Source organism: Mytilus trossulus, chromosome 10 (assembly GCF_036588685.1).
Source record: "Mytilus trossulus isolate FHL-02 chromosome 10, PNRI_Mtr1.1.1.hap1, whole genome shotgun sequence".
Lineage (NCBI taxonomy): Eukaryota > Metazoa > Mollusca > Bivalvia > Mytilida > Mytilidae > Mytilus > Mytilus trossulus.
The window spans coordinates 53367978-53384772 of record NC_086382.1 but is presented as its reverse complement, the minus strand read 5'-3'; the positions used below and the strand labels follow the sequence as shown (position 1 = coordinate 53384772).

The window sequence follows — 16795 nt, the reverse complement described above, 5'->3', positions numbered from 1 at the left end:
GTTTGGTATAAATCCAGTATAGTTTAAGAAAGTTATTAAATTTTCAAAAACTTTAAACACAGAGTGAATATTTGTGGACGCCGCCGCCGATCGCTAAGTCTAGCTTTTTCGACTAAAGTCGAAGGCTCGACAAAAATGGCAAAACCAAAGGAAGGAATGATAGGTTAACATAATAAAAACTACTTTAATCCTGGCTCTTTTTGGTGGCATGGCTGAAACAGTTCACAAAGGACGATTTAGGAGGGATTGGCCAGGATGCCTAGCCTTCCCTTATCATGCTTATGATAGCTACATTCATCCTTTATGAAGACTTTTAACCTGTTTTACTCAAAGCATTGCCCAGCTAGGGCCCCAATTTTCAAATTCATGGATCCACAAATGGATGATAACATAAAAGTAAAACACATTTGTTGTATTCCAAGATTCAAATTGTATGCAGTTGAGGCAGAAACAACCAAATAATAAATAATGCTTTATTCTAAATTTCATATCATTTTTAGTTTGACGGAAATAAATACTGAGGCCAGAATTCATCACTAAGATACGACTTAGAATCACAGTTGTTGTCACATGTTTCCTCTTCCTTGTTGTCAAGGATATCTTTGTTATCGTTAGTTTGACGTCTTATTTCTTTGTCCAGGATTGACTTTTCCCATTCAGTACTTACTAACTTATATAAATCCAGAGTAGCCATACTGTCTTCAACAGAGCAATGTTCTTTCGTCTGAATTGTTCTCCCTAAAATTAAATCAATGTAAAAATAAGAAGATGTGGTATGATTGCCAATAAGAATTTTGAGATAGTTCTCCACCTTTACTGTAGTTTTCAATAAATAGCAAAGCCCAAACCACTGTTTTTATAATGTATAAGTACAAAACATTTAAAGGCATGTATTCAAACAATGAAAGCAGATGTCACAAAAACATACCAGTGCAATTTACCAAATACTCAGTGAATACATCTGGATTATATAAAAAAAAATATCCCTATTTGGCCCCAGACCGGCCAACTTTTAAAATTTCCCTTGGCGATATAGCGCTGCACCTAAATGTCCATAAGATAGAAGGATAAAGACAGATTTTGAGTTATTTCTCAGTGTTAATGAGAAGAAGGATAAAATATGAGTTATCATTCTTACTGTTGAGAGGTGCAATTAGTCTCTTACTGAGGTAGGCTTAGACTCAAAATGGGGTCAATTTCAAATCAGAACTGGACAAAAACACATCTGATTTCGAAAATATTAAAGGATTTCAAGATAACCATTGTTTTCTAGTGAGTTTATATATATATCAGTTTTTGCTTTCGGTTTACATGGTTTAGTACAAATTTTTCATGAAACTATGGTACACTTTCATTTTTGTGATCACATGATAAATTCATTAAAATTGAAATGCTGACTAACAGATTCTTTTTACAAATTTATTAATTTTGAGGATCCTAAAACTCATCAAACACAGATAAGCTAAGGGTTGTTTACTTGTCATGAGTATGTCACCAGGTAAAATTGCAGATTTTAGAAATAGATCAAAAACTTTAAAATTGGTCACCAATAATTTGGGTTCATTTTGTGAAAATCGGGGTTTGGACTTATTTATCTATCCCAATATCAGGTTGAGGCATGAAAATCAGGACAATACTGTGGAAATCATGATAGTTGGAAGGAAGTTTTGTGGCCCTCACCCTCATACATAATTAAAGGTAACTTTTTCAGCATTTAATACATGTAACACAAATAATTAAGTTCCACACATACTTAATTAATCATGAGAAAAAAAATTCCATTCTGTCTAAAATAGAAGACGCACATCTTTAGCTTGTGTTAGATCACTGTACAAAGTTTGAATACCGTAAATTCAAAATTATTGTGTGTAATTATTATTGGGATTATTGCACAAAAGCTACAAACAGATATATGCATATCTGATATCAGAATGTTAGTTCTTACTGTGATACTCAACCAGTGGCATTACACGCAATAATTAAAACCTCAAAATAATTTCTTAATTTACAAAAGTGTTTATACAAAATTGTTGGAGTTACTATCAAGGGACTGAATGAATGTTTTTTTGTCTGTCTATAGCCATTTATATTCTCAAATTTAATTATATATTTGTTTGATTGTTAGAGTTATTCCCTTAGTCTACCTCTATAAACATGATAAAACCAGGTTTAATCCACCATCTCTACTGTAGGAAATGCCTATACATTGTTGAGAATAAGACAGTTGCTTTCAATTCATTTGTTGTATTCTGAGATTTTGATTTTTCAATTTTATAACAGACCACAGGCGGATCCAGGCCCCCCCTTTTGAGGGAAAAATTTGGTTGATTATATAGGGAATAATTGAAGCATGACTAGAGCGGGCCCCCCTTAGGTCAGTCAGTCCCCCCCCTTAGGAAAAGTTATGGATCCAACACTGCAGACTTTCCATTTAGAATTTTCCTTGGAGTTCAGTATTTTTGCAGTTTTAGTTTGTATTCTAATAAACATTAAATCATGCCTTACCTAATAATATTTGACTAAGATTTTTGAGTTTTGGTGCAGTATTCTCTGATAAGTTGGCCAAAGCTCTCAGTGGTTTATAGCTTGCTGTATCTCTCACATGCTTTCCTGTATACTGTATCTTCATCACTTTAAAATCATTAAACAATGCATGGCCAACAATAATCTTACCCTGGAAAAGAAATAATAAAAGCACGAGTTATACATGTATACATATGTTTTTGGTGGTCATAATTATTGTTAGTACTACACATTTCCCTTATATCTACAAAAGTGTCTACATGTGGAAGTTAGTGTTCACCAACTCCTACAGGTTTAAGTTTTAAATGTATGTAAACACAAACCAAAATAAATTCAAAATTTTCTGTCTGAACTGCATTATGATTAAAATGTATAAATATGTACAATGTACATATATAATTCAATTATGTACATGGTATCTGTTTATTTCAAAATAAAACGAACATTTAACTCTCATATTTCATGAGAAAACTTTGTTCCGCTTGGAAATTTCTATTGCAGTAGAAAGAACTAATCTTTAATCTCAAATTTTCAAAACAATAAAACAGCTGAAATAAGAGTAAGTCATTGTTTCCTGAATTGTATTAGAGATTTTTATCTGACACTTTGGAGAATTTTGTCTGACACTTTGAACAACTAGTCTACATGTATTAACAGTGCTACAGTGCTTCCACAGTCAGAGGCACTACATGTATCTACAAGTAAACTTCGCTTAGATTTTTTGTTTGAATGGTACATGGTATGGTACATTGTACAAAAAAATACATACACATCATGTATTGTGTTTAAGTAATGTATAAAGTAGAAATATCACTTCATATCCTGAATGTCATGGTTATAATATCAAATGCTTGAAGTACATTGTAGGTTTGCAAATTGCATGAATTGTTATATCAGTGGACAAATCATTCTTACTTCACAATGATTTTAATAATATTCAAACATTTACCAAAAGTAAATTCCATATCTGCTGATGAGCTGTAGCAAACGGAATAGCATTCTTTAAATTCTTTTTTCTTATACCACTCCACTGTGTACGGTAACTAAATATGGGTTCATCTGGCTTAACAAACTTGTCATATAATACATTTCCATAGAAATCTACAACTGAACACCTTCCTGAAAAATATAATGTATTATGCTTTTATATACATTTTGTACATGACATATATATTCTAGTGAAATTCAAATGTTTAAAAGTACTTTTCTAAACTGATTTTCATAGCAAATGCTGTCTTCTCATATTTTTTTTATTCATATTGTAAAACATTTAGTATTAAACAAATCCACATACATACATGTTGTCCAAAATAAATGTTTTCCTGTACCCTAGTTATCACATTTTGAACTACATGTATAAGATTGTTTTAAATAAAGAATATAAACATTTCAGATGTCTTTATTCATGTTATTCCCCTTTTTTGTTTTTTTGTTTTTTTGTTATAATCAGTTGGAAGAGCAGGATCAATAATTCCATGTACAATGATGTACATGTGTATCTAAATACAATGTTCATTATTTATAAATGTTACATTTCAAAATTGCACAATTATCATGATTATATACAATATGTACAAATGTATATAAAATCAATTACAAACGAAAGTGAACCAACAGATGGTGCGTCTGTAGTATGGAAGGGTCCATAAAGTGGATACCCGAGGGTATGCAGGGTCGTTATGATAAAAAAACATAAAAAGTAGAGAGTCTTATAACAACAACACTTTAGAGACTGCTGCAGAAATTTATTGATTGACATAAAGTGTTGTTGTTATAAGACTCTCTACAATATACATGTATATATAAATTTTAAGAATTAGTACAGTGCAAGCCATGATCCTTGTGTCTGAAATGATAAAGATTAAATCTAACTGCAAAATCTTCATTTGTACTTGTGTGCCTACTTCAGATTGGAACAAAGTTTTTACCATGTCTTTAAATATTGTCATTCTACTTCAAATTAAATTACAAAACATTTACCTAGAGCACTCTTATTTTTAGGATGGACTCCAACAAATTCACAATCCATAGCCACTATTCTATCTTCTGTAGGAATGCTATTCAATGTAGAATTCACAGAAAGAGAAACAACATTTATTTTCATATCATTAATCTGATTGTGACATTTTGCTACATCTGATTTTTGAACAGTACATGCACATTTCTTACACAATTTCTTACATTCAGTACAATATTCCATAGATTCACTTTTTATATGAACACGTCTAATCACTGAGTGTGCATGGGTACTGTTAGTGTCTAAATCATTTTCGTGACTTTTAATATCCTTATCGTCTTCAAATGATGTCCATTTCATTTCTTTTTCAGTATATAAGGGAGATAGTTTGGGATCTGAGGGAATAACGTTCCTTCTATTTTTAATCTTTAACAGTCTTTCAAGTCTTGAGTTCAGTTTTTTAGATTTCTTCAATCTTTTGTGAATATTATCAGGTTCTAATAATGATATCAATTTCCTCTTGCTTGGTCCTTTCTCTGTATTTCCCTTCAATTCTTCATTTTCTTCATGATCATTTAAGTCATAAATAAATTCATCTTTCACACCATTCATCATGTTTTTACCATTTACATTCATTTTCAGCATGTTGCATTTTTCATGTTTCTCTGACTTGTTTAGAGTATCTGGCAAGGTCTCAATGTCATCTTCATCCAAACCACTGTCATATAACATAGTTACATGCAGTAGTGTACTACAAAATAAATAAAAAAGTTGGATCAAAGTCTCAAATGGAAAGTTTTTGCAGACTGTTTTGTCAAGAAAGAATTTTCCAATGACCAGTACCGACCAGTACCTTCTATAAGTGCTGTGCCCCTCCACTTATGAAATTTTAAAGAACCAATCTTGGATTTCAAGCAGTCCTCTTGATTTTACAATACAGCATACATGTATCTAAACTTTTTTTTTTAATTATTCAAGCTTAGTTTGGAGAATCATGTTTAATCAGTATGACATCCATTGATTTTTAAAAAACTATTAGGCAGCAACCATTTGATTTTCTGGGGGGGCTTCAGTGTATGTTTTTTTTTGGAAAAAAAAGTTTTGTTTTCCAGTTTTTTGGAGAAAAAAAAATTTGTTTGTTTCACCCTCAGCTGCCACTATATCTAATGCTAAAATTGAAAGAAAAAAATGGTTTTCAACTTGTCGGGAAAAATATTGTTTTTGCCAAAGGCAGAAAAAAAAGTTTGTCGGAAAATAACAACCATAGCCCCCTCCCCAGAAAATCAAATGGTTGCTGCCTTAGTTCGGTTTAATTTAGATTTATATGATTCCCTATTCATTTGTGTATAATGATGATGATGATGATTGACATAAATGTAATCAAATCAGAAGTTATTTTTGACCCAGGTGGAGGGAGGGGAAACAACAAAAAAATTTTTTTTGGCCTTATGTTATAGTTGTTCCAGATATGACGACTTTCCCCCTTCATTCATTGGCATTCAGTTTTTTTAGGTTTGAAGCTTTTTTCTTTTCTTCAACAGCAAATATAGACCATGTCTGAGAGACAATCACTCATTTAAGGGAAATCTCTCTTTAGGAGGTTGTTCCAAATCGGTTTTAGCTTTTTTTGACAAAAGTTTGAAAGTTCGTTCCTGTTACAATGGATTATTTGGGTACAAATTAAAGAAAAAACTATGAAGAGGTTCATTTTTAAAGCTGTTATTCTGACTTAGTGGTCTTTCATATGCTCTCTTGCCTCATATTACCTTTTTTAAAGACTAATATTTATCTTTGGACACATGTTCAAATCACAGGAAATGCACTCTCGTTTCTATTTTTAGAATCGGTATCGGATACCAGTTTGGTTTCCGGATTGCAACGAAATGGAGAAAAATAATATTTTCATTATACGGAAAATGGGGAAAGGGGGGGGGGGGGGGGGGGGGCACTGACTGTCTTAGAGCCCCCTGAAAAAAATTCTAAATATGCCTCTGGATAACGACCCTAAAGTTCATAAAAATTGAAGTAATGCTGTTTTCATCAATATTTAATACCCTTTCATTTACCATTAATGATACAATTATGAATCATAAAGAAAGTTCCTTTTTAACAATTTCAGTAAAAAGAAATTAGGCACTGGCTACGGTTACATGGAAATGTCAATCTCCGGCATGTGGAAATGTAACAATAATAAAAATATTATTGTTACATAGGAGACTAAATGCCGGAATGCAAAGTCGGGTAAGGAACCGATTAATTACGAATGTAACAATAATTACTTAGGCTACGGTTACATAGCGTTATTGTTACATGAAAAATAGCAATATACGATGAGTCTATTAAAATGTACTAGATAATAAAAATTAAAGACATTTATTTTATATTTACAATACATACAATTATTAAATATAAATTCTTTAATTATTTATTTGCAATGACATTTTCTACATATCCAGTAAGTGGTTTTTGGAGCGTTTCTGAGTCTGACACATTTTTGGTGAAACCACTCCAAGCAGCCATCACACACCAGTGATGCCGCATTGTTAACGTCCGTATCACATACTGTACAGTTCCATTCTGCGTTATCCCTTTTTGATGATAATGCAACCTTTAATGTTTGCCATGCTTCCGGTGAGAAATACTTTTTCACTCGAGCAATGTTTATGTTCTCACCTAATATTTTTGTTGGAAGCATGTGATGTAGTTTTATGTCATCTTTCAGTATGGTTACATTGCCGTCCATTACGGATGTAAGGTTTATCTCGGATTTCAGTATCCAACTCAGCATAGCTGAAAAAAACAATAAATTATAAACATGCATGCAAGTCAAAATTTAAGTTCATCAAGTACTAATAAATAGTGAATTATTTTCCATTATTCAAACTGACAACGTCATGGATAAAAAGAAAAAGGCAAACAGGCAAATATAGACTGAGAAACACGAATCCTATCAAAAACTTGGGGTATATCAACTGTCCATTTAAAAAAATAAAGTTAGTTACCTTCTTCTTTTTCCTTTGGTCGTCTTTTAAGAAACGGCATGACTCTATTCGTTCTTCTGGGCAATCCAACGACGGTCGTTTCTGCACCTTTCAGTCTTATAATAATTAAAGAATTTATATTTAATAATTGTATGTATTGTAAATATAACATAAATGTTTTTAATTTTTATTATCTAGTACATTTTAATAGACTCATCGTATATTGCTATTTTTCATGTAACAATAACGTTATGTAACCGTAGCCTCAGTAATTATTGTTACATTCGTAATTAATCGGTTCCTTACCCGACTTTGCATTCCGGCATTTAGTCTCCTATGTAACAATAACTTAGTATTTTTATTATTGTTACATTTCCATGTAACCGTAGCTAGTGCCAATAAATTAACTGTTACTGACAAGATGTCTCGCGTCAGACTCGCCAGTTTTTTTAATACACATAGTCATTTATAATATAAGGCATCTGTATCTGTAATTGTAAAGCTAAATTATATCCGGGTGAAATTTGATCCGGAGGAAAAAATGTCACAGTAGTTGTTGTTATTTTTTTATCAGGAGGAAAATGTTTCCCTGGGATTTTTTTTACTTGCCGTGAAATTCTATCTGGGTAGTTTACTTATTGAATAGTTATTAGAAAAAATCTTATCCCTTAAAAAATACGAGTTTTTTCCGGTGACGGATGAACTCGAAAGTGGTCTATTAACGGTCCCTTTCGTTTGCGTTCAATAAATTTTATCACGTTTTGGTTTATATAATAGTGTTTTGCTATATTTCCTTATTTCATTGCTTCAGATCAAAGGGACCAAGCTGTTAAAAACAATTATCCTTTGTGTTTTTCATTTAAAATATTTAATCTTTTACACATACCAAGCTATAAATACATTCAGTATTTACATCAAAGCAATTAAAAACAACAATCATGATTTTCTAATTATTCAACTGGAATTTGAATTAAAATTGGGCGCGAACGTGTAGAGTGCGAACGGACCTTGGGTGCGAACGTGCGAGGTGCGAACGTGTAGGGTGCGAAAGTATATTGGGCGCGAACGGACCTGATACCTGTTTTATGCAATGCATGAATAAAGGCAACAGTACGGTAGACCGCTGTTCGAAATTCATTAATCGATTGAGAAATTTTAAAAACAAATCCAGGCTACAAACTAAAACTGAGGGAAACACATCAAATATATAAGATGAGAACTACGACACAACATTAAAATGTAACACACAGAGAATCGAACTGTAATATAACAATGACAATTTTCCTGCCTTGGTACAGGACATTTAAAGAAAAATTTGTAAGGGTTCACCAGTGTCTTGCCTACTTTTTCTGAAAATCAACAAAAATGAGGAAAAAATTCAATAAAAATTTTCCTCTTGATACTATCTTTTGATTGTAAGAATCTTCTGTCATAGTTTGGTAAAAATCCAAGACAGTTTATGAACTTATAAATGTTTAAAAATTTTAACTGCAAAATGTATGTAATGTTAACTGGAAGAAAAAACTAAGTCCATTTATAAGTAAAATACAGATACACAGGTACAAAATATTAACAAAATTTCCTTCTAAATACTAGCTTTTGATCATAAACAAGCTTATGTCTAAGTTCGGTACAAATTAAAAGTAGTATAAAACATAGATCTCGGTGAACAAATTGACCTTATTTTGCTTGATTTTTTCCAAGGTATTCGATAAAGTCCCTCGCGAGAGTCTTTTGTACAAATCAGAGTACTATGGTAAAAGCGGGCCAACACTACAATGGATCATGGACTTCCTTAGCTCCAGAAATCAGAGAGTCGTTGTCAGGGATGATTAAAAACTCACACTGCACCAGTCCAATCAGGGGTACCACAGGAGAGCGTACTTGCACCACTCGTGTTCCTTCTGTTAATCAACGACCTACCAGACTATGTTCAGTCATCAACAGTGCGTTTATTTGCGGATGCAGAAGGATCCCAAATGATGCAGACTCGCAGTTACTACAAGCAGACATAAACAACTTTCTCAGACGGGAATCTGATTGGCAAATGGAATTCAATCCCAGCAAATGCCAACTGCTACGCGTTACCAACAAGCGCAAACCACATCTTACAAGCTACAACATTCATGGGCACAATTTAGACTGGTTTACTCAGAAAAATATCTAGGCATCACAATCCACTAAACTATTAATTGAAACGCCCACATAGAAAGTATAACTAAAAAGTCTAATTGAACCAGGCCCTTCATCCAAGGAAATCTTCAGCACTGTCCCCAACAAACAAAAGCTGTATGCTACACAACGGCAGTAAGACCATTGCTTGAGTATGCATGCTCAATCTGGGACCCGTTCACCAACCTTAACATACAGAAATTAGAAAGTGTCTAAGAAGATCAGCTCGGTTTGTATTGAACGTCTACAAACAAACCAGCAGTGTAACATCAATACTAAACACTCTACAGTGGCAACCAATAGCCGAGAGGAGGGCCAACTGCAAAGCAGTTATGATGTACAGGATAGTAAATCGCCTTGTAGCAATTCCAACGCTAGAGCTATTACATTACATCATCCGTAGCAAGAGGACACACAACACGATTTCTCGTACCGTATGCCAGAACTTCAACTTACAGGCATTCCTTCTTCCCAGACAGCATAAGGGTATGGAACAGCCTCAAACAACCTATGGTAGACAGTACCTCACTAGATGCTTTCAAGCAGGGGGTACTGAGCTGCAGTATCCCTTAATCGCACCATCAGACTGTTTTTAACTTGCACCTTTGTTGTCACACCCAGCATGGGCAATAGAACAATAAAACTCAATTAGAGGACTGTACTGTATTGGAAGAAGAAGAAGACATGCCAAGTACACTTCTCATTTCTTATCTTTTGTGCTTTTTGATCATCTGTTCTCAGCTTTATTAAAGCCACTCACACTTTCGTCTCTACTCCAAACCGATTACATTCCGGACTATTGTGGTGAAAGTCTCCATTTTCCTAAAAAAGAGAGACAAATCATCTTTCAGATCTCTCCATTTCTGCGGGTGATCCATCCTTTGTAAATCAATTATTTTCATTTTGTATGTCTTCGAAATGTTCTCTTTTTCTGGTGCATCCTAGTGGTTATACAAGCTCTTTATGCAAACAGCTGTTCAATTTGTCACTGTGATATTCCTAGTTCTGTGGGTAAATACCGGACCAGCTCCTGCAGATAATGCTCTGTTATGGCCAAGTCAGGAATAAAACAGTTGCCCATTTGTTTGATGTGTTTAAGCCTTCATTTTTTCCATTTGATATAATAAGGGACTTTCCGTTTTGAATTCTCCTTGGAGTTCCTTTTTTTTATTTTTTTTTTAAACTTTTTATGGTACAGCTTTATCGTTGAATACTTTTATAAGATATAACAGTGATTATGCATCACATGACTACAGATTTGTAGTCAACTCTTATCTATCCCTAAGACATCTAAGACTATAGTTCGGTCAGAAAAGGTTATCAATATTAAACACACACCTCTATAAGACGAAAGAGATACAGGTTTATACAAAGATTGTTTTTTGTTTTACCTTGATTGGTGTGATGGATTTATAAAAGTGATCATCATTAAACTATTGTAGAATATTTTTTATAACAAATTATGTCAAACCATGGAAGTAATATTAAAATATTACTTCCATGGTCAAACTAATATAAGATTATTAGTACAGTATTGATGTAAGCAGATACAACAAAATAAAAGTTATTAGTTGCAAAAAGTGTGTTCAGGTTTATTTTGGAAATAGCAGATGGTGTATATACAATTTGCCTTCATCTGGTTTATATTCTGGTTTCAAGTTCTCATTATTTATTTGAAACACCTGTCAGAGACACATCTAGTTTTGATGAGGTCCTGTTGTTCACTTTCTTTTTTTCTGTTGTGTTTTAAAAGATTGATTGATTGTTGGTTGCTTTACGCCACATTAGCACAAAAAGGCTATATTGCGGAGAGAGCTAATTCCAATATTTTTACAATTTAATGTGTTTTAAAGACCATTAATTGTATTTTTGTTATTTAGATATTTTTAGTGTTTTTCATAGTGTTGTCAGTTGGTCTTGAATTAATGAGTTTTAACATCCCTTTGGTATCTTTTGCCTCTATTTTAGGTAAAGTTGACTCTAGATGAGTTTGGCTATTTATTTTAGGTATGTGTGACATATAGCTCTTCAATGATTTCGATACTTATACATACTTGGATTTCAAAAATGTTTGGCTTTGAGCGTTCCTGGTGAAGGTAAATCCAGAAAAGCACTTCAGATGTATTAAGTTATAGAACCTGTTGTTTTCAATTTTTTTCCAATTTAAATTGTGTAAATCATTGAACAGGTATGTCAATCAAGATTCCAGTAAGCATTTAACCATTTTTTTTTTATTTAACTGTAATAGGTCGATTGGCTGCAAGTGGTTGTGGATTAACTAACTATACAGCTCTAGCAATGAAAACATTTCAGATGACATTCTCTGTACTTGAAACCACTAATCCTGTACATAAAGCCACTAATCCTGAATATACAACAATTAATTCCGATTATAAAGCTATCAATCCTGAATATAAAGCCACCACTCCTGAATATACAACCATAAATCCGGATAATAAAGCTATTAATCCTGAATATAAAGCCATTTATCCTGGATATAATAGAAAATTCCACAAATTTGACCAGGATACAAAGTTCGATCCTTAAACATAAACACCTGATAAAATCCATTATTTCAAATCACACTAATTTCTCAATCACACAAAGTTCTTATTCTGGACAACAAAAAACTATTACTAAGAATAATAACAAGTAACTTTAAAATTTATTTACAAAATAGAAAACAACAACTTCATAAAATTATCTTAGGAAGTTTAGTGTATTAATATTTTGTGCATATTTTAACATTTATGAGATTCAAATAATAAATAAATACATACATGAAATATGAGTATTGACCAATCAGATAGAAACAAGAGGAATACCAAATGTAATAAATTGAATATAAAATTCATACCACATTCTTTCAGTCAATGAACATTTGGATTACTGTAAATTCAGAAATTATTGCAGGTTTTTAGTGAAAAGATGTGACTGGTTGAGATTAGAAAAAAGATATCTGAAACATAATATGAAAATGCAGATTTTCCTGAAATCATAATAATAAATTTCACATTTTTGTTAATTCTTTAAAAATAGCAATAATTTCTTAATTTTAAAATACAACATTCTTGTCATCAACTTAAAAAAAAGGAGTAAAATATAACAGTTCCACTGTCTTTAAAAGATGCTAAAAAAAATACTATGTTTAATTATTTTACATGGGCAATATTCCTGTTATTTATTAGCCTAGTTTAATCCAGGAAAAATTCTACCAAATCTGGTTCAAACTGATTTTTTGTATCTCACATTTTGGTTACGCTTTCACATTTATGTATCGAATATTTTCAAAAACTTGCTATTTATGGTTTAATCAGTTATTTAGCATGTGTCTGGTTTTGAAAATTGGAAGATCAAATGTAAATTTAACACACTAAGGTTTCGCGATATTTTGTTTTTACACAATAGCCATTTTGTCCAAAATGAGTTTATTATGAAAAAACGAGTAAATACGGATATATGAAAGGCCACAGGAACAAAAATAAATGTTGAATGGCCTCAGTGCAATAATGAAAGACAAAGGGTTAGAAATTCTTCACACAGACAAAAAAATTATTACTCAAACAAACACGTAATGATGATAGACTAATAATGTATCTATGGTACACAGGTGCCACTACACCAAACTACTGTAAACCAACTTATTTTCGCAGATTCTTTATTTCACGTTGCACCCTTTCTTGACCACTTTGCGATTTTCTGATTTACTGGATGAAGTTTAATAAGGAAAGAACCAAGTTGTACATATTCGCGACGATTTATATTTGCGTTATTTTTCTACTCTCGAAAGTCGCGAAAATAAATCGCTCACGAAAATAAGTTGGTTTACAGTATCATGAAGCCAAGGGTCACCAAGAATATAAATATGAAAACACGAATGTATTTGTGTTTGGTTGGCTTCTATCATTGATAGAGGTTAAATCATAGGTGTAATAAAATTTAAAGTGGCTTACACACACACTTCTTTTCATTCTTGAACATTGGAACTGTAAATTTCAGCTTATTTCTAGAAATGTAGAAATTGTCTTTATTTTCAAAGAAACCTGCTTAAGAAAGTATTGATGGATCAGATTTCTTTTATTTTGTAGTGATTAAAATAAAACTCATCCTGATGTGTATTTTGGTTGCAGAATACTCAAATTTATTGAATGGAACTAACTCTAAATGGATTGGCTGATAGATAGATTGATTGTTGGTGTTTTAATACTACTTTAAGCCCCACTTTTGGGCTATTTCGTGGCGGTCAGTTTTTATGGTTAGAGGAAAACAGAATGCCCAGAGAAAACAACTGACCTTCAATGGGAAAACTGGCAATCCTGGTCAATTAAGATTGGAGTCAAATGCATATGCACGAGCACGGTTTTAACTCACAACCTGGGTGTTGATTGGCTATTATACAGTAGAAGAGCTACTAAGACCACTTGGCCACTGAGGCCTCTGATTGGCTGATGGAGAGACAAGGGTAGAACTTAATGACCACATCAACATTATGGATATAAAATGTCACATATTTAAACATGGACAGTTACACAAATTCTACCGTAAATAAATGATATTAAACATGAACATGTATTTTTAGATTAAAAATGGATAGTAGAAAATGTAAAAATGTAATATAAAACCACAACAATAACAAACAAATGGCGAGTCGAGTGATGAATACAATGCAGTGATCATAGTGGTTCAATATCCCTGACTTCAAACAACAATTGTGGATTGAAATAACAGACAGAAAACGAAAAAAATATCACCATTGTCATTACATGATAAAAATCTTTTAATAATAAATATCATAATTGGTAATCAATAGAAAAATACTACATAACATATATTGTACATGTGTAAAAATTGGATTAAAACATTTTATGCAAATCATGTTCATGATTACAAATAAAGTTTACATGTAACATTAACATGATTGTCTGAACAGCAAACAATTTTTAATGCATATAAAAGTATTCTCTATGGAAAGAACAAATTTAGATTTAAAGCTTACACAAGAGTTACATTAATGAAGAGAGAATAAAGCAAGGAAACACACAATACTTTGTACTTTTGTAAAGATTGTTCTGTTGGTAGAATATATACCATAACACTTACAGATTAATGTCCACAACAGATATATAAAAATTAAAAAAATATTAAATGGTGCAAATGAACAAATATATAAAGGACTAGAAATATATTAACAGTATTTTAATACTAAATTTCGGTGCATTTGTACATATTATTAAAACTTTGGGTTTTTTTAAACAGCTAAACAACATTTATCATATATTTTTTCCATCTAAGGTGCTGTTTTATTAATTCAAATAGAATAGTATGAAGGTATGGAATTACAACTAACAACTTGAATATTTCATAACAAGCAATAGAAAATGTGTAAAATTTCAATTTCCTATTATGAAAAGTAACATCAACTAATGTCCTTTTAAAAAATATACAAATTGATTTCTAATACTGTATAAACTATAATAACATTTGGTTTCCAACAAACAAATAATGTTTCTTAAATAAGAAATGTAATAACGGTTGGAACTTATTTTTTCGGTAAATCTGAAGACATCAAATGAATAAATTAATTATGGAATGTTTATCTGTGAACTTAAGTAAACATTAATTAAAAGGTGGCATCTCTTATGATTCTTCTTTTAAAATTTTTACATGTCCCTCTAGAAAAAATACATCATTCATTTCTTTAAATTTGAAGATGATCCAGTAAGTAATGAAGGCAATATCCCTACAACTTAAATGTTACAAGTCCCTCCTTCAAAACTTATTATCCATTTTTGTTATTGGAAAAACTCCAGAGTAAAGAATACTGAATATTTATACCAGTTACACTCCTGAAAAAAAGTTATTTGCCATTTCAGATTATACTGATTACCCAAGGTTTTGATGTAATAAGATGTGAAAGCGATCTCCCAGCAACAAAAACTAAGGATATCATATATTGGTGGTAAATCACACTAAAAACATTTGATTATCAATGAACAGCAATTGGAAAAAACTGTGAAAGTTTTAGCTAAAGTCATGTTTTCTATACTGGATCATTAGCTAGTGTATGAAGAGAAAATGGCAGAGCACATTTTTCGCATTTTACCTTAGAGACAGATACTTTACTCAAACATAATTAGATATAGGTATTGATTATGTCCTAAAATATTATAATATTATTTTTATGTGTGGAATTTCATTTCAAACAAACTATATAAATACAAATATAAATAATAACTAAGAGAAGCCTTCGCTATACTTTTTCTGGTTCAGTATCAGTGATGGCTTTACATGTCTTTGTATTGACTACAACTTCACTCAGAAGGTTCAAAACTTTATCCAACTTTGTATCTAATTTATCAATCTGAAAATTAAATAATTATATATTTATTTAATGAACAGTAAAATGAATTTTACATGAAAAGATTACTGTACATTCATTATTATTCATTGGATACCAAATTTCGTGGATTTCATGAGTATAGGTGAATCACGAAATTAAATGTTCAACAAATGACAGATTTTTAAAGGCTTGTATGAAGATTTCTGCAAAACCCTGAAATTAAATGTCCACAAAGTTGTAAGTTTTCCTTCATCCATGAAAATTGGTACCCACAAAAAATAAATGAATCCACAGTATTGCAACTTCAATGACTGATCATTTAGCTATGTAAGCTAGATGATGCTATTTTTTTTTTTATATTTGAGTGATGTCAACCATTTTAATCCCTAGTACCAGTCCCTGGACTTCTTCCATTTATAAAACAATTAAACCAAGAATGATACAAGTTATTTTTTTAAGTTCTTGTTCTGTCGCTCCCTTCTACTAGTGTTGCAATTACTCGTACTGTTTAAAGCAATAGTAAAGCCATATTTTGTATGAAATTGACAGCAATTATTGACATATGATGATATGGAATGCTATAACTAATATTCTAACATGACGTCCTTCAAGCGCTTTGAGTACAAACCCGTGGTAAAATTAGAATATATTGCATGGGCTGTTCCGATCGTACTCCCACGTCATATGCTTTTTTATGACTTGAGTTTGCGACGTTTTCATAAAACGATGACGTTAGAATATGAGCATTTTACGGGAAAATGCACGCTTGTATTACCGAAAATCACCACAACATGGAAACGTAAACAAACGATGCTAAAATGT

At 31.8% G+C, this 16795-nt stretch overlaps 3 protein-coding genes across 8 annotated transcripts in view; all 3 read right to left on the bottom strand.

Moving 5' to 3' along the window:
* Positions 1–459: 459 nt before the first annotated feature.
* LOC134687623 (interferon-stimulated 20 kDa exonuclease-like 2) lies at positions 460–6313 on the bottom strand. The gene is made up of 5 exons (XM_063548062.1): positions 6247–6313; positions 4504–5231; positions 3473–3642; positions 2506–2674; positions 460–738 (listed from the first exon to the last, which is right to left on the bottom strand). Exons 2-5 carry the CDS (start codon positions 5210–5212, stop codon positions 497–499), a joined length of 1290 nt encoding a protein of 429 aa, XP_063404132.1. The 5' UTR covers positions 5213–5231; positions 6247–6313; the 3' UTR covers positions 460–496.
* Positions 6049–7574, bottom strand: LOC134688005 (uncharacterized). Its single transcript, XM_063548472.1, has 3 exons — positions 7483–7574; positions 6969–7270; positions 6049–6132 (listed from the first exon to the last, which is right to left on the bottom strand). The coding sequence occupies exons 1-3, from the start codon at positions 7520–7522 to the stop codon at positions 6049–6051; spliced, it is 426 nt and encodes a 141-aa protein (XP_063404542.1). The 5' UTR covers positions 7523–7574.
* A 4712-nt stretch (positions 7575–12286) lies between these two features.
* The window catches only part of LOC134687622 (potassium voltage-gated channel subfamily KQT member 1-like), a 91606-nt gene continuing 87097 nt past the window's right edge, over positions 12287–16795 (bottom strand). For all 6 annotated transcript variants that reach the window (XM_063548057.1, XM_063548058.1, XM_063548055.1 and 3 more), the window contains one exon: positions 12287–15994. In XM_063548057.1, coding sequence (XP_063404127.1) covers positions 15884–15994 — 111 coding nt within the window. In that variant the 3' untranslated portion in view covers positions 12287–15883. The remainder of the gene's footprint in view (positions 15995–16795) is intronic.